Genomic DNA, 27628 nt, shown 5'->3' with positions numbered 1-27628 from the left:
CTGAGTACAGCTACTGGCCCAAATGTTAATGAGTGTCTTTAGTGATAGGCTCCAGAGTGTTTGCTTTCACCTGTTAAGTTTAAAAGTGGACTACCAAATTAATTGTTTTCGTGGTTCTTTTCCTGTATTCGTGGATGTATCAAGTGCTGTAACGTATGTTGTAACAGCAAGAAAAGTGTCAAGTTTGAACTTTCTTCATTGCAACAAGACATCAGACTAAGTGAACACAAACTCTGATAAAGCTAGTGAAGCCATGTTTGGAAGAACAGCTCGCTCCTCAACGACTTATTTGTTATCTGGACTGCCTGCTGCTACAGGGAGTGACTAGCCTCCATTCCATTGTCTTGCTCACCGCATCCTGGACTGCCGGGTTCGTGAGTAGTTTGTTTGAAACTCAACCGCTGATTCATCCACCGAGCACGGTAACAGAGTGAGTGAACTTTATTCTTGTTTCGGTCAGCTTTCATCTGCCATTGGAACTTGCATTGTGGATTTTTTTTTCCTCATGTGCACCAACGTTTAATGGGGCCCTATGTTTTTTGTTTGTTTGTTTGTTTGTTTGTTTTTTTGCAAGCTTGCTCTTGTAATTTCATAGAGACGTATTTAACTGATTCTGACTATTATTGACTGTTTGCATTGAAAACTGTAAAATTGTCACTTCATCACTTAACCTTTTGTGAAGGGTATTTTTTTGTTCTTTTCCGTGAGTGGGATTAATAGCACCACTCAGTGTAGTGGTTGAATAGCAGTACTGTCAGGATTTGTGATACATTTTAGTTCATGATACCGTTGTGTATGAAGGTGAGGGAAGTGAACTGAGGTGGCTTCTTTTTATTTCACATTTAGTCAACTTGGGTTTTTTTTACATACATTTGCACACATTTCTCTCTGTCTCACTCACACACACACACACACACACACACACACACACTGTTAGACAATGAGCTCATCATGAGTATCTCCATAAAACTCCTTCAGCACTGGGCTATGATCATTTCAGTCACTCACTAATGGCCCTTTTCCACTACCCTTTTTCAGCTCACTTCAGCTCACTTCAGCCCGACACGGCTCGCGTTTCGACTACCAAAAACCAGCACGACTCAGCTCGTTTCAGCCCTGCTTAGCCCCTAAAACTCGCACCGTTTTGGAGTGGGGCTGAAGCGAGCCAAGCCGTGCCGAGTGAGGTTGGGGGCGTGAGCAGACACTCCCCTGTGCACTGATTGGTGAGGAGGAGTGTCCTCACATGCCCACACACGCCCCGCGAGCGCGCTGGGATCTGTAAACACCGCAAACCCGGAAGGAGAAGAATTATGAATTACGAGAATTTCTGAAGCCTTATGCGCCTCGCCTCATCTATACGCTCTTGCCAGTATCTGTCCGCGTTGTCGGTGACAACAAGCCACAGCACCAAGACCAGCAACACTAACGACTCCATGTCCTCCATGTTTATTGTTTACTATTCGGGTCGTGAGACTACCGCTGAAAAGACCACTAGGATACTGTACATGGCTCTTCCTGTCACCGTTGCAACCTCTGAGCGCTCATTCGTATGCCCTTCAAATAATGTGCGCAGTATAGGCTATTGATGTTTTATTATGAGCCATGTACAGTATCCTAATGTTTTTTGTTTCTGAGTTACATGTTCGTTTGAAGGACTTCGTTTTTGTAGCCTAGTACAGTGACATACAGAGCATCGTGGACGAGTTCGCGGAGCGCAAGGCTCGTCGTATGCCCTTCAAATAATGCGCGCAGTAGGCTATTGATGTTTTATTATGAGCCATGTACAGTATGTCGCCTAATGTTTTTTTGTTTGAGTTACATGTTCGTTTGAAGGACTTAATGTACAAAATAACATAGTTGCACCCTGTAGTGTTGAAATTGGTAAACACAGTGCATTCAGTGAGGTTTGCACCGCCCTCCTTTTATTTCTGACTCTTCCTGTCACCGTTGCAACCTCTGAGCGCTCATTCGTATGCCCTTCAAATAATGTGCGCAGTATAGGCTATTGATGTTTTATTATGAGCCATGTACAGTATCCTAATGTTTTTTGTTTCTGAGTTACATGTTCGTTTGAAGGACTTCGTTTTTGTAGCCTAAAATGATGTTATGATAAGCTTTAATAAAGGGCCCGGTCATTTGCCCCGCCCCCGGCCCGGCTCTGACTTGTTCCGCCACTGTCACTGATGTCACTGTTTGCGCTGCTTAACGACATCACGTGACGTCCACCCACTTTCGCTAACTCCACCCAATGTGTCCACCCACTTCCAGCCAGCACGGTTCAGCGCGGTTGTAGTCGAAATGCAACTCCAACAGCCCCGCTCAGCTCGACTCAGCTCGACTCGGCACGGCACGGCTCAGCCGCGTTTGTAGTGGAAAAGCGGCATAATTAGAGAACAAATCAAATGTCTGATCTGTTCAGATAAATATGACTCTGCCTCGAACTCTGCCTGCTTCATCTAAACCTGACCTTTGAAGCTCTTTTCCTTTCTCCTCTTATAAATATTTTAGATCAGACACTTATTTCTCAATTTGGTGATCAGATTTGATGTTGCATGTTTATCCCATGTGTCAGTAATGACGTGTGCAGCAGAAAACTCAAATCTGAACAGCTCGAACTGTGAATTACTGTTACAGCATTTCAGTGTATTGTCAACTCGGAGTTTGTACTTTTGTCATTTATGAAAATGAAATGGTGCAGTGAAAGATTTGAGGACCTGTTTGATCATTTGTGTGAGTTTATTATGTATTATTTTATTTCCTTCAGGATCAGTTGTGATGCAATTAAATGGAGAAGCGCTGAAGCTCTGGTCTCAGTGCTCAACTCAGAAACCTCCAGTCTGAGAGAACTGCATCTGACTGTGAAGACGCTGGATCTGTCTTGGAATAAACTAGAAGACTCAGGAGTGAAGCGTCTCTGTGCTGTACTGGAGAATCCTCACTGTAAAGTGGAGACACTGAGGTAAGATCATCTCTCTGAGAGTCACAATAACTCACTAAAGCAGCAGTTAATAGTTGTATACAGTGTTATCAATTGAAATTTTCTGTAAAAGTAAAACATGCAGAACAAATATATTAGTCATGAAGTGATCATGTCTTCTCAAGATCACTTTTACTTTAAAGAAATAATTTTACAATTAAATACATGATCATTAAAAATCCAGTCAAGCAGGGATAAATTCTGCAAAACCTGACTCTTCACTTAAACCTTTAAATTATTGACTTTTTGCTGAATCATTTGCACCTCGAGTAAACTTAATGTCAGTAACAGAGGTGATGTTTAAGTCATTATTAATAATAGCTTGTGATTGGTGAAGAGAATAGAGACATCATCTTCACAACCACTATTACACCAAGATGAAAATCTGTTGATGAAGTGTGTGTCATTATGTCTCTGCAGGTTGCGGGGTTGTGGTGTCTCAGATGAAGGCTGTACTGCTCTGAGTTCAGCTCTGAGATCAAACCCCTCACACCTGAGAGAACTGAGTCTGTCCTTTAATAATCTGGAAGACTCAGGAGTGAAGCGTCTCTGTGCTGTACTGGAGAATCCTCACTGTAAACTGGAGACACTGAGGTAAGATCATCTCTCTGATGCCCCTTTTCCACCAAAGCAGTTCCAGGGCTGGTTTGGGGCCAGTGCTTAGTTTGGAACCGGGTTTTCTGTTTCCACTGACAAAGAACTGGCTCTGGGGCCAGAAAAACCGGTTCCAGACTAGCACCAACTCTCTGCTGGGCCTGAGGAAAGAACCGCTTACGTCAGCGGGGGGGCGGAGTTGTTAAGACCAACAACAATAACAAGACCGCAAAAGATCGCCATTTTTAAGCAATGAGAAGCAGCAGCTGTACAAATGCGAAGTCATCCATTATTATTATTGTTGTTGCTGCTGCTTCTTCCGTGTTGTTTTTTCTTCGATATTCACGCCAAGGTTTATGCAAACGTAGCGATGTAACTAATGTATACAATGACGTAACTGACGTATACAGTGACGTAACTGACGTATACAGCGACGTAATGATGTGGCTTCCCTTAGCACCGCGAGCTATGGAAAAGCAAACTGGTTCTCAGCTGGCTCGCAAGTTGAACGAGTTGTGAACCAGCACTGGCCCCGAACCAGCCCTGGAACTGATTTGGTGGAAAAGGGGTATGAGAGTCACATGACCTGCTCCTCAGTAAGACACATTCTCTAATAGTGAGACTGAAGCAGAGGTTTTAGGTTCATCATCAATGTCCTGAGGAGGAAGATTGTTTCTGTTCACTGCACACTGATGATTTGTCACAGAGTCTTTGGGTCAGATGGACGTATGTGAGAAGCTGCAGCACAAAACGGGACTTGATCCGACTGCAGTGTGTCTGAAATCACTGTGAAATTTACTACAACACTGTAACTAATCACACAAACTGCACCTGAGACACAAACTAACTGCCCTCTTCAAAAAATTGAAGCTTTAAATTGCGTTATTTTAATAAAATGATTCCTTGAAAGAAAGGAAAAGCAAAACTATAAGTTGTGTATCATCTGCAGCGCTGTTTGTGTTACAATATTGGACTGATCCGCAAGTCGTCATGCTAATTGAGGTGGATCAGTCATATTAAATATTAAATTATCATAAATCAGGAAAGGGGAAAAAAGAATATGAAGACAAAAGAAATTGATAATAATAATAATAATAATAATAATAATAATAATAATAATAATTTAAAGAACTTGGAAAGAAATTGAAATTGTTACAGTTGGACAGGAAGAAAAAGTAATTAATTCAGCGAAAAGATAAACATAACTATAAAGGCATCATTTATCAAGGTAGAAAGAGAAAAAAATCAAAATCTGTGATTCTTTAGAGCTGCACTGATTTGAGAGATATCAGTATCATGGGCGCCGCCACCATTGAATGTGAAGGGGGCATGTCCCCCTCACATTTCATAATTCTTCGTTTGGACCCTCCCACATTTACATAAAATATTAGTTCACCCAGCGCCGTTTTTATTGCTTCGTGAAAGAATCCATTCCACTTGATCGAGAAGAGAATACACATACCACTGAAAATCCACTCCGGGTTTTCCGGGCGTTTCTTACAACAACTCGCCGCACGCGAGTGAACCTCAGCGCATTACGCAAGCAGAGACATGTTCGTGCAGCTGCTCGAAAGTGGAGGAAGTGACGTCAGCCCCATTGCCACCTCACAATGTCTGGCTTTTGCCCGGGGCGTGGCCACGGGGGGGCTGGGGTGGGCACTGCCCCCCCAGGGACAAGTCCTGCCCTCCTGAGAAATGCCCTGTCCATCCAAAGAAAACTGGCCAGAAAAAAGGCCACGATTTATGATCTCTGTTTGTGTCTTGTATTGGTAGAATAAATGCTGGTGTTGATTTAAAAACAGCATATATCTGCAAAGTTTATAGCTTTAATTATTTTTTGTTATCGTGTTTCCCCCCTCCGTAACCTTAAGGGGCAGAAAAATCGTAAAAACTGCTTTCCAGTTGGTTCGTTTGAATAGGGGGCGTGTCAGTCCTCCTCCATTCAACTAGCAAGCACAACGCTGTGCGGGAGTTTACTTTGTGCCCATACAGTTCCTATTTCGTTCTTCTCTGTCATCTTTTCACAAAGTAGTGGTAGTAGTTTTTGTTGAGTTGAGCTTGTTCGTTTCATTTACTTGTTGATTTGTGTAGATAAGTTAGCTAGTTACAGCAGTCTGCCTGTGCTAGCCTGCTATTATTAAGACTAGGAGACTGTGCTAGCTAGTTGAATTGCCAGCCTAGGCAGGCAGCCAGCCACTAAGCATTACCCACACAGACGTTATTAAAACATTTTATTAACTAGTACGTAACACCAAAAGACATGCATAGGTGGCTCATTAAAAAGCAGACCTCGTCCGCCCGTCACTGCGCAAGCTTCTGACTCCGCTGTTGAGCCCAGCACCGCTGCTGCCAACGCAGAGCAAAGCCCTCCACAGGATCTGAATAGGTCTGTGCCATCCTGCAGTTCTGTGGCCGCTTCAGGAACTCAAAACCCCTGCATTTCACAAAGTACGCAGTCCTCCCAAACCTCTGATGTGCACGTCCCTTCCGACTTAAATATGGATAGCCTGTCCCAGCCTATTTTAACTAATTACCCCAAGCGCCCATTTGGACAAACCCTTCGGTGCTTTAGTGCAAGCTGGTATCATTCTTGACCGTGGCTCGAGTATTCCGTTATCCACGATGCCAGCTTTTGCTTTGCCTGCCGCAAATTTAACATTTCACATTCGGACCACGAGGATATATTTACCAAACGTGGCTTCACAAATTGGAAAAAAGCCCTTGAAAAAGACGCCGGCTTCCAAAAACATGCGTCTAGTCTCCCGCACGTCAGATCAATGTCTGCGTGGCAGGAACACCAGCGTTGGGCAGAGACTGGTGAAAGCATAGCTCACCTGCTGGGTCAAACGCAGATAGAAAAAAACAGGTACTATGTGAAGAGCATTGGGGAGGCCGTTCAGTTCCTGGCTGTCAATGAACTGGCTCTACGTGGTCACAATCACGAGGGTGGGGAGGAGGGACTTTTCCTGAAGTTTTTTGAATATACAGTCAAAAAAGATGAGAAATTGGCAGAAATTGTAAAACATATCCCAGACAATGCAAAATACACGTCAAACGTAATACAAAATGAAATAATTGAAACCCTCACCAAAATGGTGCTAAACAATATCCAAGCCAGATAAGAGAAAGCAGACTCTCCTGGACTTTGCATTAAAAGTGATGGCACCAGAGATCGCTGTAACATAGAGAATTTGTCTGTAGTAATTAGATTTGTCCAAAACTCTGTCCCCAAGGAACACCTAATTGGATTAATTGAACTACATCAGCTTGATGCTGAGTACATTTCCGACCACATTCTTTCACATTTGACTGACCTGGGTTACAGACCAGACAATTTAGTGTGTCAGTGCTATGATGGTGCGTCTGTCATGTCTGGGGGAAGGGGTGGTGTCCAAGCTTTGTTGCAAAACAAAGTGGGGAAGTACATTCCATACGTGCACTGCTACAACCACCAGCTCCATTTGGCAGTGGTTCACGCAATGGAAGCAGAACCCCTGGCAAAGAAGTTCTTTGACTGGTCAAATTCTTTAAACACATTTTGTCACAGACATTATGTTGCACACACATACAACACACCTACACTGAAACGACTACTGGAAATACGGTGGACCAGTAATTGTGAGGTCACGAAGTCCATTGTCACCAATGAGGACACAATCAGAGGGCTTCTCTCAGATGTAGCAGAGGATGACACTGCTCCTTTTGACATCAGCACAGAGGCATTGGGTCTTTCGACCCAATTAAAACGACAGTGTTTCTTTAACACAGGAAAGTTCCTCCTTCAGGTCCTTGGTGCACTGAAACCAGCTAATGCCATTCTGCAGGCCCAAGCAGTGGATATGTGCACTGCTGGGGAGGTGGTGACAGCTTCACTGGCTACTCTGAAGGAGATGAGGAGTGAATCATTCTGGCAGGAGCATTTCTCTCAGGGTGGAAGTAGGCCTACCAATTCGCCCCCACCTAAAAGAAAACGCAAAGTTAATTCACAGCTTGGTGATAGCGTTGTCTTGTCAACACTTGGACATTCTGATGACCAAATAGCTCCTAATCAAACTTTTAAAAGGGCCATGTTAAACATTCTTGACAGAGCTATTGTAGAGATGGAGACAAGATTCTCTCAGAGAAATGTTGAACTGATGAGGTCCACATCATTTCTCCTGCCAAAATCAAAGTCCTTTCTTGAGCCCTCTCTCCTGAAACCACTTCAGGTGCTTGCAGGCACAGAGCTTAACAGCATAAGCTTGGAAAATGAAATTTCTGTGGCAAAAGCAATGTTGCTCAATAAATTGTCAACTGATGCTAACCTCTCTGAAGCATGCAAATGCATTCAGCAGTACAAAGAGGCCTTCCCCATATTGCATTCAATATATGTCACAGCACTTGTCATTGGCGTGTCTTCAGCTGCATGCGAAAGCTCTTTCTCCACCTTGAACCGCATCCTCACTCCACTACGCAGAACAATGCTGCATTCAAGGAAGAAAAATTTAGTCATTCTGGCACATGAGAAGGAAATCACAGAAAATCTAGACATGAATGAATTTGTTTCAGAATTTGCTAAGTGTAACCGCAGACTTGTACTGTAGATAATGGTCCAGGTCAAAGGTCAGCTATTCATGAAGACCAGTAGATGGTGCATCCCAACATTTTCAATGTCAACATTAAATTTCCATTCAGCATAGCTAGGCTTTTCAAAAAAAGTTAGTTTAGTTTTTTTTTCTTTACAAAAAAAAACAAACAAAAAAACAAAACAAAAAAAAAACTTCATAAAAAAATTCCACACTGTTAACAAAATTGACGGTCATGATTTATGCTAGTGTGACCATATTTTGATTACCGAATTGAATTATTATTATTATTATTATTATTATTGGACTATTAGGCCTAGTAATTGTAGTAGTGGTTTTCCACCGATTTTTCAGGTATTGTTTTCTGCCCCCCCAGATGAGCTAACTGCCCACCCACACATGCCATTCTGGTCACACCTCTGGCTTTTGCTAAAACCTTATTTTTTTGTTATATGCCCTCAAAATTAACCCTAGGCCACGTTAATGTTCAACTAAACAATGAAATAAGCTTAGCCTAATGGGGTATTCTTGGTTGATGATGGATTGTTTACAGTATTTGCTCCCTCCCCAGACACAATGGACATAAGGACATTCTTTACAAAGAAGCGGAAAGTCAGTCAAAATTTCCTCACAGGACAGTTTTTTTTTTTTTTTTTGTCCCAGTGGAAATGTTAAAGCAGTTAGCTGGCTAGTCAGTGTTAGGAGATGTATCAGCTAGCTTAATGTTAGCTATCATTTAATTCAAACCCAGTAGGGTGACCTTATTGTAATGCCAAGAATGAGGTCAAGTCTGCTCTGATGATATTTATTGATTCCCTGTTGTGATTTGAAGAACTTGTTTTGTCTGGTCTTTGCCAGTTTTCTGGAAAGTAACATGGGAAATCAGTGTATGGGGAAGGAATAGTAGAAAGGAAAGCAATGGAGAGAGATGGATGTTATTCCAGGTGGATTGTGAAGGAAAGGGGGATAAAAGTTATGAAGTGGTAGAAATTGTGGTGGCACCAATGTAAGAAGGAGTTATATCTATAAATCTATTTGTTATACTAATCTGTTACTGTAGTACCACCATTGCATGTAGGTTGACAAAACTGCACTTGTTCATTGTGTGAAGTTCTCTTTTATGTGTCATTGCTTGACACAGTGTGATTTTGTGTTATGAAGTTTGCATGATGCCATGTCATGCCTGTTCATTGTGTGAAATTATGAATATTCTTATTTTTAAACATACAGTTGGGTGTCATTATTGCTTGGCACAGTGGTATGTTGTGTTACATCTAAAACTAAATAAAAAAGAAAACACAAAATAAAAAGTAAAATGCACCCATAAAGTCATTGTTGGTGACAAATTGTGTCACATTCATCTCATTATCTTAGGCAGAGCAGTGGGTTTAAAAACAGGCTGATGAATATATGGATGAGTTGAATGAGGACTTATTGTTGAGTCTCTAAAATAGTCATTGAATTAAGTGACTTTTGTCTGTAAAATCAGGTGTTTAACAACCTGTTAAAAATACACCAGAATGCAGGAAATGGCATCTAATTAATTAAAAATTTTCTGGGGGAGGACCCCCCACCCCCCTGCCAAGATGTCCCCCCCACATTAAAAATGCTTCTGATGCCCCTGAGTATAACTGTCATATTTATGAAGATTATCGATCAGGGCAGTATGCAGTTTTATGGCGGCATGGTGGTGTAGTGGTTAGCACGGTTGCCTCACAGCAAGAAGGTTCCGGGTTCGAACCCAGTGGCCAGCGAGGGCCTTTCTGTGTGGGGTTTGCATGTTCTCCCCGTGTATGCATGGGTTTCCTCTGGGTGCTCTGGTTTCCCCCACAATCCAAAGACATGCAGGTTGATGTGGGGTGGCCTTGGGCTGAGGTGCCCTTGAGCAAGGTACCTGACCCCTGACTGCTCCCTGGGCACTTTGGTGTGGCTGCCCACTGCTCTGAGTGTGTGTGTGTGTGTTCACTGCTTCAGATGGGTTAAATGCAGAGGATGAATTTCACTGTGCTTGAAGTGTGCATGTGACAAATAAAGGTTTCTTTCTTTTTTTTCTTTCTTGTTGTTTTGAAAGCTCTCTTAATAACCATGGTAGGTCATTCCACACCCTTACTCCTGCTCTAGAAAATGAATTACATTGCATTTCTGGTCTAGATTTTTTTTGTAAAAGTTCTTGGAAGTCGAAGCCTAAGTACTGTATGAATGGATGCTCCTGGTATCAATAAAAAGATTTAATATGTTGGTTGGGGCAATCCCATTCCGAAGGTCATGCGTTTGGCAACATACGGATTCACAGTGTAGAAATTTTATAGGTAAAATATCAGCATCAACAAAAAGTGGCACCGCATGCTCATTTCTTTTTGCAAAAGACATGAAGCGCAGGGCATGTTTTTGTAGGATCAAAATCTAATTTAAGTAACATTTACTGGCAAGGCCCCACACTGTAACAGCATATGTATGGAAAGAGCAGAAACTGATAAATTTGACGTAGTGTCGTAAAAGGTACAAAATGCCTGAGTTTAGCAGTCATTCCTACAGTTTTACTTATCTTAACAGTTATATGTTCAATATGGTATTTAAAGGCAAGATTACTCTCAATTAAGGTTCCAAGATATTTAACATAATCTTTGCACTCGAGGTTGGGAGGTTTGCCTTTTCCATTATCCATCCATTATCTGTAGCCACTTATCCTGTTCTACAGGGTCACAGGCAAGCTGGAGCCTATCCCAGCTGACTATGGGTGAGAGGCAGGGTACAACCTGGACAAGTCGCTAGATCATTGCAAGGCTGACACAGAGAAAAACAACCATTCACACTCACACCTATGGTCAATTTAGAGACACCAATTAACCTAACCTGCATGTCTTTGGACTGTGGGGGAAACCGGAACACCCGGAGGAGACACGGGGAGAACATGCAAACTCCACACAGAAAGGCCCCTGCCAGCCACTGGGCTTGAACCCAGAAACTTCTTGCTGTGAGGCGACAGTGCTAACCACTACACCACCGTGGCACCCCTTTTTCAATATCATCGATTGATATTTTACAGATCCTGTCATCTCAAACTTTGCAGTTGTGTGTTTCAACAGTACCCTGGTGAAAAAACTCACAGGATATTTAAGGATCCATGAGGATTGTCAAAGACCTGCCAAAGATCCTGAAAGATAAGGATCTTAGAAAGATCTTCAAAGATCTTCATTTGCAAAATCATTTGTAAAGATCCTCAGGGATTTGACAAAGATCTTTTAAGGATCCTACAAAGATCCTCATAATGATCCCCACAAAGATCTTTGCAAGGATCCTGCAAGATCCTCAAGGATTCAACAAGGATCTTTCAAAGATGTTAGGACTTGGGACTGTCTTGGCCTCTAGAGGCCGCTATTATTTCCCTGTCTTGTTATGTTTGTTTTGACAGCTAGAGGCCGCTATTGTTTCTGTGTTTTGTGTTTGTTTTCATGTGCCTTTTACCCCACCTGTTCTTCATTTTCTGCCCCGCCTAGTTTCTTAATTACCCTGGCTATATATACTTCCTCAGTTAGGTCTCGTCACTGAGTCTTTGTGCTGTTTATGGCTAGTAACCTCTGTTCTGTGTACCTTGCTTATGGCCTTGTGTTTTTGTATTTTGCTTTCTTTTGGACTTTGTACTTGTCATTTTTGGATCTTCTGACCATTGGATTTTTGCCTCTTCTTTTTGGTTTGGATTTTCACTTTGAACTTTTGGATGTTTATTTTCCCCTTGTATCTTCTGAGCGTTTGGGTTTTACTTTTGTTATTTTTGCTTTGGATTTTTGAGACTTCTGAGCGTTGGCAATAAACTGTTTTTTGAATTCTACTTTCGTCTCTCTCCTCTGCACTTGAGTTACTCCCCTGGTGGCCTAGTGGGGGTTTGCTGGATTACCACACCAGTGACCTGGGTTCGATTCCCAGCAAAACCCTAACAAAAGATCTTAGAAAATTGAAGATCCTTAATGATCTTGGTAAGAATTTCAAAAGATACTTGAGAATCTTTGTTGATATCCACAAAGAACTTTGAAGATCCTTGAAAGATTTTCACCAGGGCATGTTTATTGAAATATGTAAAAAAAAAAAAAAAAAAATTGCTTCATGTGCAGTTTAAGTCTTCAAAAGTACTATTTAAAGATTCATGATTTTCTTGTTTCCTTTTTAATGTCAAGGTGTTGTTGGATTGTTGCCACGATGCATTTACAGAATCTAATGACTTGGAAACAACCTACTGAATGCAGTGACTTGCTTGTAGAACCTGTAGAATAAAAAGTGTATAGAATGATACAAAGCCTGTAGAAATGCTGATAGAAAAACAATTGACTCGACAAAAGGTCCGCATTGTTGTTTTTATTTTAACACCCCCACCCTGCCAACTAATGTTTACATCCCTCACCATGCTTTCTCAGGTTGGACAGGAAATTTGTGTAACAGTGATGACGTTTGTTTGCGGTAAACAGAGCAAAAACAATACAACTCTTTTTTTTTTTTTTTTTTTTTTTTCATTTCAAAAATCTCAAACATGGACTTCAGATCTGGCCCTGGGTGCTCTAGTGAGGAACCATCATTTTTATCTGTTGTAGTCATCATTACCATCATCACCACCAAGTTCAAACTGAACAGGGGCAGGTTTCCCGATAACGTTGCACTTTAGGGCTAAAGAGTGAGTTGAGAGACTCTCTCTGAAGCAACGAACGTTGTCTCTGTACGTGGTTTTCCTGAACTCACCCATAAGAAGTGATAAGAGCAACATTAAGAAGAGCTTCTTTGCGGTGCGTGTCCCCGATATAGGCATTAGTAGTTGCTTATTCCACTCGATGAGGTCACATGATGTTGTTTTTTACCATATATAATGTGGTAATTAATAATTGAAACTATTTTACATTTTTGGGCAATATTTTTTTATTACAAGTGTGTTTTTAATTAAATAAATAAACGTTCACACGAAAGAATGAGCAAACAATAAACAAAATAATTAAGTAAATGCGTTCCCTGTGCTGGCTCATTTCACTATTACTCAAACGTACAGTCAGGATTATTTCAACTGTTACCCACAATGCCAAGTTAGCAATGTTCTCCCATGTGTTTGCAGGGGTGGGGTTTGATCTGTCTCTACCTAAGGATGATGAATTGACCTTATATATACTTCCTGAGGTAGAGACAGATTAAATACCCTCTCTCTCACACACACAGAGAGTGAGTTAGAGGTGCAGAAATGTGTCTCATTTATGAGGACGCCTAGTGGAGTTGATGCCTAATGGAGTTGAATCTGGTTAAAATGTGCAGATATCAGTGTGACATTACAATATCCATACGTCATTCCATAACACATTGAAATATATACAGTGGGGCAAAAAAGTATTTAGTCAGTCACCAATTGTGCAAGTTCTCCCACTTAAAAAGATGAGAGAGGCCTGTAATTTTCATCATAGGTATACCTCAACTACGAGAGACAAAATGAGAAAAAAATCCAGAAAATCACATTGTCTGATTTTTAAAGAATTTATTTGCCAATTATGGTGGAAAATAAGTATTTGGTCAATAACAAGTTCATCTCAATACTTTATATACCCTTTGTTGGCAATGACAGAGGTCAAACATTTTCTGTAAGTCTTCACAAGGTTTTCACACACTGTTGCTGGTATTTTGGCCCATTCCTCCATGCAGATCTCCTCTAGAGCAGTGATGTTTTGGGGCTGTTGCTGGGCAACACGGACTTTCAACTCCCTCCAAAGATTTTCTATGGGGTTGAGATCTGGAGACTGGCTAGGCCACTCCAGGACCTTGAAATGCTTCTTACGAAGCCACGCCTTCATTGCCCGGGCGATGTGTTTGGGATCATTGTCATGCTGAAAGACCCAGCCACGCTTCATCTTCAATGCCCTTGCTTATGGAAGGAGGTTTTCACTCAAAATCTCATGATACATGGCCCCATTCATTCTTTCCTTTACACGGATCAGTCGTCCTGGTCCCTTTGCAGAAAAACAGCCCCAAAGCATGATGTTTCCACCCCCATGCTTCACAGTAGGTATGGTGTTCTTTGGATGCAACTCAGCATTCTTTCTCCTCCAAACACGGCAAGTTGAGTTTTTACCAAAAAGTTCTATTTTGGTTTCATCTGACCATATGACATTCTCCCAATCCTCTTCTGGATCATCCAAATGCTCTCTAGCAAACTTCAGACGGGCCTGGACATGTACTGGCTTAAGCAGGGGGACACGTCTGGCACTGCAGGATTTGAGTCCCTGGCGGCGTAGTGTGTTACTGATGGTAGCCTTTGTTACTTTGGGCCCAGCTCTCTGCAGGTCATTCACTAGGTCCCCCGTGTGGTTCTGGGATTTTTGCTCACCATTCTTGTGATCATTTTGACCCCACGGAGTGAGATCTTGCGTGGAGCCCCAGATTGAGGGAGATTATCAGTGGTCTTGTATGTCTTCCATTTTCTAATAATTGCTCCCACAGTTGATTTCTTCACACCAAGCTGCTTACCTATTGCAGATTCAGTCTTCCCAGCCTGGTGCATGTCTACAATTTTGTTTCTGGTGTCCTTTGACAGCTCTTTGGTCTTGGCCATAGTGGAGTTTGGAGTGTGACTGTTTGAGGTTGTGGACAGGTGTCTTTTATACTGATAACGAGTTCAAACAGGTGCCATTAATACAGGTAACGAGTGGAGGACAGAGGAGCCTCTTAAAGAAGTTGTTACAGGTCTGTGAGAGACAGAAATCTTGCTTGTTTGTAGGTGACCAAATACTTATTTTACCGAGGAATTTACCAATTAATTCATTACAAATCCTACAATGTGATTTCCTGGATTCTTTCCCCCCATTCTGTCTCTCATAGTTGAAGTGTACCTATGATGAAAATTACAGGCCTCTCTCATCTTTTTAAGTGGGAGAACTTGCACAATTGGTGGCTGACTAAATACTTTTTTGCCCCACTGTATTCAGAATGTTTTTTATATATTTATTTAATAATTAACTCGATGGGCGGCACAGTGGTGTAGTGGTTAGCGCTGTCGCCTCACAGCAAGAAGGTCCGGGTTCGAGCCCCGGGGCCGGCGAGGGCCTTTCTGTGCAGAGTTTGCATGTTCTCCCTGTGTCCGCGTGGGTTTCCTCCGGGTGCTCCGGATTCCCCCACAGTCCAAAGACATGCAGGTTTGGTTAACTGGTGACTCTAAATTGACCATAGGTGTGAGTGTGAATGGTTGTCTGTGTCTATGTGTCAGCCCTGTGATGACCTGGTGACTTGTCCAGGGTGTACCCCACCTTTCGCCCCGTAGTCAGCTGGGTTAGGCTCCAGCTTGCCTGCGACCCTGTAGAACAGGATAAAGCGGATAGAGATAATGAGATGAGATTAACTCGATGTACTTGCAACGTACAAGAAAAATAATTGAACACCAGCAGCAGATTCAACACCAGTTTCCCCCGTTGCCTGTGAGAGTCCCTCAGAGGCACAGCGCAGTCTGTGGATTCAGCTGTGAGCGAGACGCTCTTTGTTTTGAACAAGTGATCCAGGTCTCTCGTAAATTCTGAGCAAACTAAAGGACTACTTGTGCGATGATGTTGTTCAGGAAAACCACGTTAGCTTGATGGTGGATCTTAGGAGGTAATTAAAGACACTCTTGGCTGAAAGAGGCTTTCAGGAAACCCACCCCTGTTCAAAAAAATGCAGCAAGCACTTTGAACTTGATCGTAGGAGGAGTTTACTGTGGTTGGTTTTCTCCTGTCACGAACACAGCGTATGGCCTCGCATTTTAGAAAAGAAACAAAAATTCATCTGCTGATATGAAAGCTATGTTTCAGAGTAACGAGTAACAGGAACCTTCAGAGAAATTTCCTGGAGTCAAGAGTCCAATATTTATCCTTCAAATGTAGTGGAGTAAAAGTCATAATTTTCCAAAAAATTAACACTCGAGTAAAGTATAGAGATGAAAAACGTCCTCAATTTCAGAACTCCAGTAAATGTACTTCGTTCCTGCCCACCCCTGTTTTGGGATGTTTTGAGTTTCAGGTGATCCAGAGTGTGTTAATACAAATACATCAGTAGATAAATTAGGGGATAACAGTTGCATGTAGAATTGAATAATACTGAAGGGCAGCGATTAAACATGTGGAAACCAGTTGATGTCATTGAAGGAGAAAAACGTTTACGTGTCGAATGATGTCATTTTTTCCCAAGAAGTATCGAAGCTGTGAGCTGAAGATGGAAGCGACAGCCAACTAACTAGACTTACAAACAACACATTTCCGAAAGTCAATGCAAATAATCAAACAGAACTTTTACATATAGTTTATTTACAATATTTACAAGTTACACCTTTATTACAGGCTCCAGTGTCCAAGAAACATGGAGATTTTTTTTCTGTGTAAAACCTTCACTGTGTTTAGTTTGACAATTTTTTTTCTTTACATTTCTCCAAATTAAATTTGTATTTTTCTTGAAATGTAATGATGCAGACACTGGGCCGATAGAACCATATGGAGCTTGCAGTAATACAGAATTATAATTAAAATCTTTACTGTTATTATGACCTGATAAAAAGTTTTATTCAAGTGGAAAAACAGACTTTCACAGAGAACTCATGAGAAACACCATTCTTATTTACTTTTATTACATCATAATATCAATTTATTACATGCTAATTATTCTTTTGTTCTTCTAATATCCTGACATCTTTTATAAATTGTAACTTTTTTGTCCTTCACAGTTTTTGTTCTTTTCCCTGCTGTAGCTCTGTGATTTATTGATTTCAGGTCAGACAGGGAGAGACAACACACAGAGTGTAAGGGGAAGAACATGTCCAGTCTGTAAATCACTGGCACCAGGAACAAATAAGGAGCACCTGGGAACACACACTCTTGGCTAACGAGCTCATCATGAGTATCTCCATAAAACCCCTTCAGCACTGGGCTGTGATCATTTCAGTCGCTCACTAATTAGAGAACAAATCAAATGTCTGATCTGTTCAGATAAATATGACTCTGCCTCGAACTCTGCCTGCTTCATCTAAACCTGACTTTTGAAACTCTTTTCCTTTCTCCTCTGATAAATATTTTAGATCAGACTCTTATTTCCCGATTTGGTGATCAGATTTTATGTTGCGTGTTTATCCCATGTGTCAGTGATGACGTGTGCAGCAGAAAACTCAAATCCGAACAGCTCGAACTGTGAATTACTGTTACAGCATTTCAGTGTATTGTCGATTCAGAGTTTGTACTTTTGTCATTTATGAAAATGAAATGGTGCAGTGAAAGATCTGAGGATTTGTTTGATCATTTGTGTGAGTTTATTATGTATTATTTTATTTCCTTCAGGATCAGTTGTGGTACAATTAAAGTGAAAAGGGCTGAAGCTCTGGCCTCAGTGCTCAACTCCGAAACCTCCAGTCTGAGAGAACTGCATCTGACTGTGAAGACACTGCATCTGACAGGGAATAAACTAAAAGAATCAGGAGTGAAGCGTCTCTTTGCTTTACTGGAGAATCCTCACTGTAATGTGGAGACACTGAAGTAAGATCATCTCTCTGAGAGTCACAATAACTCACTAAAGCAGCAGTTAATAGTTGTATACAGTGTTGTTTATCAATTAAAATTTTCTGTAAAAGTAAAACATGCAGAACAAATATATTAGTCATGAAGTGATCGTTTCTCCTCAGAATCACTTTTACTTTCAAGAAATTATTAAGTGTCTTTACAATTAAATATGTGATCACCAGTGGCGGCTGGTAGTCTTTCCAACAGGGGAGGCTGGTCGGTTACGATATTTCCAGATTTTAAAAGAAAAAAGAAAAAACACATCAATTTTGCCCATACTCTTGCCTCTGATCTGGCTGATTGTTGGCAGGGTCACAAACTGTGAAACAACAGGTTCTTTTGGCCCATTAGCCTACTGTCCAATATACATGATGGTGGTGTTGGGGGGGGGGTATATTTTAACATTTTATATTTTAAAATTGTGGCATGTTGTTTAAAAATTGATCATTATTGAAAGCAGCTCTTTGTCAGGAACCTCAGCAGTAACAGCAGAGTGCTCTGGAATAGGCACAAGCACTGACCTTGGGGAGCCAAACATAGAGCTGGGTGCCACACATTTCATTCAATGACACTTTCCCTATATTTTACTTATTTTGACTGAGAAATGTTTTATTGACAATTTTGATAACCCTTCACTTTTAATCCAGGTCTGTAGTGTGAAATGTTCTCAGCTGTGCTTTTATTTAAAATTGTTTTCCAAATTGTAGCTGTGTTTAATTCATATCCAGATAAATATACATTCCAATATAATATACTCAGCATAAACATTTTAAATAGATTCTATATTTTTGGTCCATCCATGACATATTACTAAAGTAGCCTATTTACTGTTGTTGATGTGGGTCACTTGCTGTTAGCCAATTCACTTTCTCGTACCAGGAGAGCTGAAAGGAACGAGTATTATTCCCTACCTTTTTCACCAAGTCAATTTGAGGCGTTGGTCTACCCTGCTGTTTAATTTTATTTTTTTTCTCGAATGGAAGACTGGCAAATGGCTTCGCCAAAATTAAATCAACAATGCTTGGCATCCGTGCACAGCTTTCTTGCTAGCTGTCTAGCCCCCTCAAGTTCAATCACTCAAATAAACAAAATTTCTGGAACTAAGATAGCAAACTTGACAACACTATATTTACACTTTATTTACAATGAAAATATATACAAACTAAAAAAGCTGGTAGAAACCGTATGTAATGAATGAAATGTAAATGTAAGCTGATCTCTTATGATACACCACAGCACTTGTGAATCCGCATGGGACTGAACTGAAATTCACCGCTGCCTGTCTATAGTTGAAATGAGCTGTCAATCAAAGAAAATATCCGGCCACTTTCACCAATCACCAGTCTCCTCGCGGAAACTGCCATGTCCCTCCCACTGTGAGGCTCAGAGTCTGTGGGCGGGCATTTTCACAGTATTTGTCCAATAACCATCTTGCATTTTGAGATTGAAAAGCGCATAGCTCCCAAATGCCATTGAATAGAGTGCTCCGAGATGATGCTAAAAATAGTAACACTGCGGTCTGCGCAGCCATCTTGGAAGTCACTCGCTCCAGAGCGCTCATAGGGTACACATCATAGAATACACATTCACCGATTCGTTTCCGCATTAGAGGGCTTAGAAGCTTGGATTTTTTAAGAATTTAGACATCTGAAGTGATGGAGCACTACTGTGAAAGTTTGGATAAGCAGGCACGGGAGCGTTATGCTGAGAAGGTACATTTCATTGGGAATGTAGATCCATACACTGTTAGTGAGAAGGAATGGAAAGCTGAGCCCAGCTTGTTGCCGCATGTGACATACATCAATCTTGTGAACTATCTAGTGTTTCACCCAAGTCCATTTTGTGAACTAAAGGATTTCCAGAACTACAAGAGTATGGAAGCCAAAATCTAAATAATGTTTGAAAAACTATTATAATTATTATCAATTATTTTAGTCAGTGAATAAAATGTAGGCCTAGTATGTAACTTGTACTAACAGCATGTGTACATAAACATTTCTAGGCCTAGATCTTAAATGCCATTTGATGCAACAATGCACTGCAGTAGACATAAGCTACCTAATGTGACAAATATATCCATTAATCATTGCTGAAAGTACATAGAAAAGATAATAGTTTGTATCACATTTATTTTAGTAACTATGAAATTCAAGACAATTTAACCTACCTGTCAGAAAGTGATCAGAACAAATCCGGATACAGTCAAGTTGTCCTAAATTTGAGCGGTTGATGGCAGCCAGCCACTGTTGTCTCCTCCGCTCGCTTTTCTCCTGTGCTGCAATTCCCTGGTTAGTCACGACTTTAGGGAGTCTGTGGAAGCTTTTGCCACCCTTTTCCCCCGGCTACTACAGCCAACAATGACACACGTATTCGGCATTGTCACCCCTTTTTGCTTCGCTGAACAACAACAATGCACTGACACAGCGACTTTTGACTTCCAATATGGCCACCGCTGGGTTCGCGCTGACCTCGAAGCACTCTATTCCACTGAGGCTGGGAGTCCATGAGACTCCGTGGGCGGGCATTTTCGCAGTATTTGTCCAATAACCGTCTTGCATTTTGAGATTGACAAGCGCATAGCTCCCAAATGCCATTGAAGTGCACTGAGGCTGGGCTGCATCGCGCTGTAGCCTGGGCCCGCCCATCCTAAGTGTGACGCAACACGGGGGCCTGTTGTGAACTTAGTCTGGCAAGGCAAGCTATGTCCAGCTCTTCCAAGCTCCCGAAAAATCGGGAGCCAATCAACTTTGAGCATCTCCAACGGCCCTGGGTAGAGGCGTGTTCAAGGCAGTGACGTAGTAGAACTGCGACCGGAAGCCATAGATTGTTTACAGAATCTATGCCGGAAGCACTTCATTCACTAGAAACATTACGAACATGGAGCAGTGGCAAGCCTTTGACACAGTGGTAGATGCTGTATTGAAAGCATTCAACGGGAAGTTCTCATTGAAAACGGAGCAAAGAGCAGCCCTGGAGGTATTTATTCTCCTCCTTCTTCTTCCTGTTACTCAAGCAGTTTCCGTCGCGTCACATACGTCAGAGGAAAGAGTGATGTGATTGGTTTAAGCTTCGTCACAGCCTTTTCTGGCTTCGACCAGTAGCAAACTGAGGTATTTCAGGGAGGCGGGTCAACCACGCACTTTGGGAAACGGTTGGGCTTAATATCTTTGCCAGACCAATGCTCGCAGAGCTTTGAAGTTGCGTTAGCCAGACTAATCGCGCTGTCACGAGGGGGAAAAACTCATGCACACATTAGGCGAACTGGGGAAAGTTATAACGGAATGATTTCGCACTGTAGTTGGGTTGAGCACATATATTTCTATGATTCTGTATCTGAAATAGCAATGTTATAAGGTCGGCTATAACATAAGCCTAGCGCAATTCATCCTACACAATGTTCGTCATTTTTAGAGGAGGCTGAGCCTCCTTCGTTGTCTTAGAGCAATCGCCCGTGGTGATCACTAAAAATCCAGTCAAGCAGAGATAAATTCTACAAAACCTGACTCTTCACTTTAACCTTTAAATTATTGACTTTTTGCTGAATCATTTGCACCTCGAGTAAACTTAATGTCAGTAACAGTGGTAATGTTTGAGTCATTATTAATAATAGCTTGTGATTGGTGAAGAGAATAGAGACAGTCCAACAGGAGAGACATCATCTTCACAACCACTATTACACCAAGATGAAAATCTGTTTATAAAGTGTGTCATTGTGTCTCTGCAGGTTGTGTAATTGTGGTGTCTCAGATGAAGGCTGTGCTGCTCTGAGTTCAGCTCTGAGATCAAACCCCTCACACCTGAGAGAACTGGATCTGACTAATAATAATGTGGGAGACTCAGGAGTGAAGCGTCTCTGTGCTGGACTGGAGAATCCTCACTGTAAACTGGAGACACTGAAGTAAGATCATCTCTCTGAGAGTCACAATAACTCACTAAAGCAGCAGTTAATAGTTGTATACAGTGTTATCAATTAAAATTTTCTGTAAAAGTAAAACATGCAGAACAAATATATTAGTCATGAAGTGATCGTTTCTCCTCAGAATCACTTTTACTTTCAAGAAATAATTAAGTGTCTTTACAATTAAATATGTGATCATCAAAAATCCAGTCAAGCAGAGATAAATTCTACAAAACCTGACTCTTCACTTAAACCTTTAAATTATTGACTTTTAGCTGAATCATTTGCACCTCGAGTAAACTTAATGTCAGTAACAGTGGTAATGTTTGAGTCATTATTAATAATAGCTTGTGATTGGTGAAGAGAATAGAGACAGTCCAACATGAGAGACATCATCTTCACAACCACTATTACACCAAGATGAAAATCTGTTGATGAAGTGTGTGTCATTGTGTCTCTGCAGGTTGTGTAGTTGTGGTGTCTCAGATGAAGGCTGTGCTGCTCTGAGTTCAGCTCTGAGATCAAACCCCTCATTCCTGAGAGAACTGGATCTGACTAATAACAATCTGGGAGACTCAGGAGTGAAGCGTCTCTGTGCTGTACTGGAGAATCCTCACTGTAAACTGGAGACACTGGGGTAAGATCATCTCTCTGAGAGTCACATGACCTGCTCCTCAGTAAGACACATTCTCTAATAGTGAGACTGAAGCAGAGGTTTTAGGTTCATCATCAATGTCCTGAGGAGGAAGATTGTTTCTGTTCACTGCACACTGATGATTTGTCACAGAGTCTTTGGGTCAGATGGACGTATGTGAGAAGCTGCAGCACAAAACAGGGCTTGATCCGACTGCAGTGTGTCTGAAATGTATTACTTTCCTTTAGAAATGAATGAATATGAATTTTCACCAGATGAAAAAAAAAGTTTCCAACTGACCGTCTCAGATTTGCTTCATACTTTTTGAATAAAGTCACTATTCCCAATAAATAGTGTGTAAAATTCCAGGCTTGTTTCTGCATTAGTTTCTGAGATATCGAGGCTTTTAACAGGCAGCGTGGCTCGAATTTTACTGTAAAAACAAGTGCAACAGAAAAGCATTACAAAGATCAATTCATTATTATTTTTAACTTTTCTTTCTGGTTACATGAAATTTTTAGGGATAGTGTGGAATGTAGAGTTTCAAAGTTATTTATTTATTTTTTTTAAACTTCATCCCAGGACCCCCCTAAATCCAGCCCTCACGTGGATATTGATAATTGCTGTGGTGTGTTTTTTGTTTTTGTTTTTTTATAAACTGTTGTTGTTGTCCTCCACAGTATATTGTTGATGAAATTAAATAATGAAGATGAGCTCAAAGTGCAGACCTTCAGCTTTATTTTGAGGGAACTTGCATCCAGATTGGGTGACTGGTATTGAAATTACAGCACTGTTTATATGTGGTCCCTCTTTTTTGAGGGATGAAAAACTAATTAGACAAATGAACATTGTCATAAATAACACTGACATTTTTATTCCTCGACACTGAGAGGTGAAACCGGTATGTTTTCAGTTTTTCTTTCCATTTTCCCTGAAATTCTTGTTCGCACGCTGTCTCAAGAACGAGTGGCTGAATGTTTGCAGGATTTATGTGTGGCCAGATTATTAAGGATGGGACTGGACACAGAGTTATATATGTAGGATCTTTAATACCCCGACTGACCCAAAGTAAGGACAGCATTAATTTTATAATTTTGAGACAGTTATTCGTCACATTTGAAATAAAAGAATAAAACAAATTATTTTCCCTCTATACGGACTCTCTTATGACTCCGTCAGAATAAACCCCCAAAAAAATCAAAAACAGACAACGCAGAGCAAAATAGACAACAGCAGTGGCCGTATTTCTAGGCAAACAGAAAACATACATAAATACATTTCAAAGCCACGCTTCTCTTTTTAACTTATACATTTTATAGTACATACCAGGTTTGAACTCAGTAAACTCCACGGATTAACTTAATAAACACTATGAAGTAATTTAAATTTACATATTCATACATCACTTGGCAACATATATTTTACAATGACCTCGAATCAACATACTACACACTTTAGGAATCAGGAAACAAAATCAGGTGCTCACCCACTCCTAGCTTGCAGCCCAGGGCCTCACCCCCCACCGGACGCAGCACACACAGTTCTCAGTCTCCCCTTTACATGAGCAATAACACCCAATATCAATAAACAATATTTAACACTGAAAATATCTTAACAAGGATTTCTGTGAACTATAACTGACCACTTACGCTAACCCGTGGTCATCCAGGTCAACTCCAGACACAACAGAGACGAGACAAGCGCACACGTCACCGATGAGAAGCAAGCGCAAAATCCCCAGTCACGACCGTCCGTCGGTCACTCAGTCACTCTCCAAACATGTACTCTTCCCGCAGCACACAGCACACAGCTCACTTAGCTCTTCTCTTACACACCTTTCGCTACCGCCCACGTTAGGAGGAATGTTTTCGCGCGCATCAAGTCTCACGTGATTTCCTTATTCTCGCGAGACCCCTCCGATCCGGCCGGCCGCGCCGTGACATCACACACTACCAGAGCACAACCGATACAAAAAAAAACAACACAGTGCCCCCTATCCACCTGGCTACATATGGAATAATCATTGTTTACTTCTCTGATTCTACAATAATATAAATCTATAGTGTTCTATAAATGCACTCTGTAGACTCTGTAGAAACAAGTTTATTGCCCCTGTGTAGTGCACTATAAGTTTAGTAGAGAACCATCTGAGATTCAGTCTCTCTCTCTCTCTCTCTCTGATTAAAGTTCATGGTCTCTCTGCTGTTCTCTGTTCAGCTTCAGCTGCTGATGGTTTAATATCACACACAACAGAGGAGAGAAACTCAATATAACACTCAGTATTATCACAGCAAATTCCTCAGTGTTGAATTAACACTTTCAGAGTAAATTTGGGTCCAATTGGACCTATATAAACACTCTGGGTGTTAATTCAACACTGGGGATTTTGCTGTGCATTATAAATTACACTGTTAATGAGAATAAACAGGTGATATTAAATCCTCATGACATTCTGAATAATAAAATTAATTTTACACTCATCTTTAAAGTAAGAATTAAACCAAGATGAAAATCTGTTGATGAAGTGTGTGTCACTGTGTCTCTGCAGTTTAAAGTGGTGTGGTGTCTCAGATGAAGGCTGTGCTGCTCTGAGTTCAGCTCTGAGCTCAAACACCTCATGCCTGAGAGAACTGGATCTGTCTAATAATAACCTGGGAGACTCAGGAGTGAAGCATCTCTGTGCTGTACTGGAGAATCCTCACTGTAAACTGGAGACACTGGGGTAAGATCATTTCTCTGAGAGTCACAATAACTCACTAAAGCAGCAGTTAATAGTTGTATACAATGTTATTTATCAATTTTCTGTAAAAATAAACATGTGAGCGGTGCGGTGGTGTAGTGGTTAGCACTGTTGCCTCACAGCAAGAAAGTTCTGGGTTCGAACGCAGCGGCTGACGAGGGCCTTTCTGTGTGGAGTTTGTATGTTCTCCCCGTGTCTGTGTGGGTTTCCTCTGGGTGCTCCGGTTTCCCCCCCACAGTCCAAAGACATGCAGCTTTGGATAATTGGTGTCTCTAAATTGACCGTAGGTGTGAGTGTGAATGGTTGTTTGTCTCTGTGTGTCAGCCCTGTGATGACCTGGTGACTTGTCCAGGGTGAACCCCGCCTCTCACCCATAGTCAGCTGGGATAGGATCCAGCTTGCCCATGACCCTGTACAGGATAAGTGGCTACAGATAATGGATGGATGGATGGATGGATGGATGTAAAATATGCAGAACAAATGTATTCATCATGAAGTGATCATTTCTCCTCAGAATCACTTTTACTTTCAAGAAATAATTAAAATGTCTTTATAATTAAATAAGTGATCATTAAAAATCCAGTCAAGCAGAGAGAAATTCTACAAAACCTGACTCTTCACTGAAACCTTTAAATTATTGACTTTTTGCTGAATCATTTGCACCTCGAGTAAACTTAATGTCAGTAACAGCGGTAATGTTTGAGTCATTATTAATAATAGCTTGTGATTGGTGAAGAGAATAGAGACAGTCCAACAGGAGAGACATCATCTTGACAACCACTATTACACCAAGATGAAAATCTGTTGATGAAGTGTGTGTCATTGTGTCTCTGCAGGTTGTGTGGTTGTGGTGTCTCAGATGAAGGCTGTGCAGCTCTGAGTTCAGCTCTGAGATCAATCCCCTCACACCTGAGAGAACTGAATCTGACTAATAATAATCTGGGAGACTCAGGAGTGAAGCGTCTCTGTGCTGTACTGGAGAATCCTCACTGTAAACTGGAGACACTGGGGTAAGATCATCTCTCTGAGAGTCACATGACCTGCTCCTCACTAAGACACATTCTCTAATAGTGAGAATGAAGCAGAGGTTTTAGGTTCATCATCAGTGTCCTGAGGAGGAAGATTGTTTCTTTTCACTGCACACTGATGATTTGTCACGGAGTCTTTGGGTCAGATGGACGTATGTGAGAAGCTGCAGCACAAAACAGGACTTGATCCGACTGCAGTGTGTCTGAAATGTATTACTTTACTTTAGAAATTAATGAATATGAATTTTCACCAGATGAAAAAAAAGTTCCCAACTGACCGTCTCAGATTTGCTTCATGCTTTTTGAATAAAGTCACTATTCCCAATAAATAGTATGTAAAATTTCAGGCTTGTATCTGCATTAGTTTCTGAGATATCGAGGCTTTTAACAGGCAGCATGGCTCGAATTTTACAGTAAAAACAAGTGCAACAGAAAAACATAAAGATCAATTCATTATTATTTTTAACTTTTCTTTCTGGTTGCATGAAATTTTTAGGGATTGTGTGGAATGTAGAGTTTCAAAGTTATTTATTTATTTATTTTTAAACTTTATCCCAGGACCCCCCTAAATCCAGCCCTGACGTGGATATAGATAATTGCTGTGGTGTTTTTCTTTTTCTTTTTTTTCTTTTTTTGGGGGGGGGGGGTTGTAACTGTTGTTGTTGTTGTACTCCACAGTTTATTGTTGATGAAATTAAATATTGATGATAAGCTCAAAGTGCAGACCTTCAGCTTTATTTTGAGGAAACTTGCATCCAGATTGGGTGACTGGTGTTGAAATTACAGCACTGTTTATATGTGGTCCCTCTTTTTTGAGGGATGAAAAACTAATTAGACAAACGAGCATCGTCATAAATTACACTGACATTTTTATTCCTCTGACACTGAGAGGTGAAACCGGTATGTTTTCAGGTTTTCTTTCCATTTTTTCTGAAACTCTTGTTCGCACACTGTCTCAAGAACGAGTGGCTGAATGTTTGTAGGATTTATATGGAATAATTATTGTTTACTTCTCTGATTCTACAATAATCTAAATCTATAGTGTTCTATAAATGCACTCTGTAGACTCTGGAGAAACAAGTTTATTGCCCCTGTGTAGTGCACTATAAGTCTAGCAGAGAACCATATGAGATTCAGTCTCTCTCTCTCTCTCTCTCTCTGATTAAAGTTCATGGTCTCTCTGCTGTTCTCTGTTCAGCTTCAGCTGCTGATGGTTTATTATCACACACAACAGAGGAGAGAAATTAAATTTAACACTCAGTATTATCATTATTAATCACACTGTTAATGAGAATAAACAGGTGATATTAAATCCTCATGACATTCTGAATAATAAAATTAATTTTACACTCATCATCTTTAAAGTAAGAATTAAACCAAGATGGAAATCTGTTGATGAAGTGTGTGTCATTGTGTCTCTGCAGGTTGTGTGGTTGTGGTGTCTCAGATGAAGGCTGTGCTGCTCTGAGTTCAGCTCTGAGATCAAACCCCTCACACCTGAGAGAACTGGATCTGTCTAATAATAAACTGGGAGTCTCAGGAGTGAAGTGTCTCTGTGCTGTACTGGAGAATCCTCACTGTAAACTGGAGACACTGAGGTGAGATCATCTTTCTGAGAGTCACAGTAACTCACGAAAGCAGCAGTTAATAGTTGAATAT

At 41.0% G+C, this 27628-nt stretch overlaps 1 protein-coding gene across 1 annotated transcript in view; it reads left to right on the top strand.

Moving 5' to 3' along the window:
• The window catches only part of LOC132870285 (NACHT, LRR and PYD domains-containing protein 12-like), a 202983-nt gene extending 175412 nt beyond the window's left edge, over positions 1-27571 (top strand). Inside the window, exons 16-18 of the mRNA XM_060903920.1 lie at positions 2765-2959; positions 25778-25951; positions 27394-27571. Coding sequence (XP_060759903.1) covers positions 2765-2959; positions 25778-25951; positions 27394-27571 — 547 coding nt within the window. The remainder of the gene's footprint in view (positions 1-2764; positions 2960-25777; positions 25952-27393) is intronic.
• Positions 27572-27628: the final 57 nt, after the last annotated feature.

This window comes from Neoarius graeffei, chromosome 22, assembly GCF_027579695.1.
Source record: "Neoarius graeffei isolate fNeoGra1 chromosome 22, fNeoGra1.pri, whole genome shotgun sequence".
Classification (NCBI taxonomy): Eukaryota; Metazoa; Chordata; class Actinopteri; order Siluriformes; family Ariidae; genus Neoarius; species Neoarius graeffei.
The sequence above is the reverse complement of the archived record's forward strand: the minus strand, read 5'-3'. Positions and strand labels throughout refer to the sequence as shown.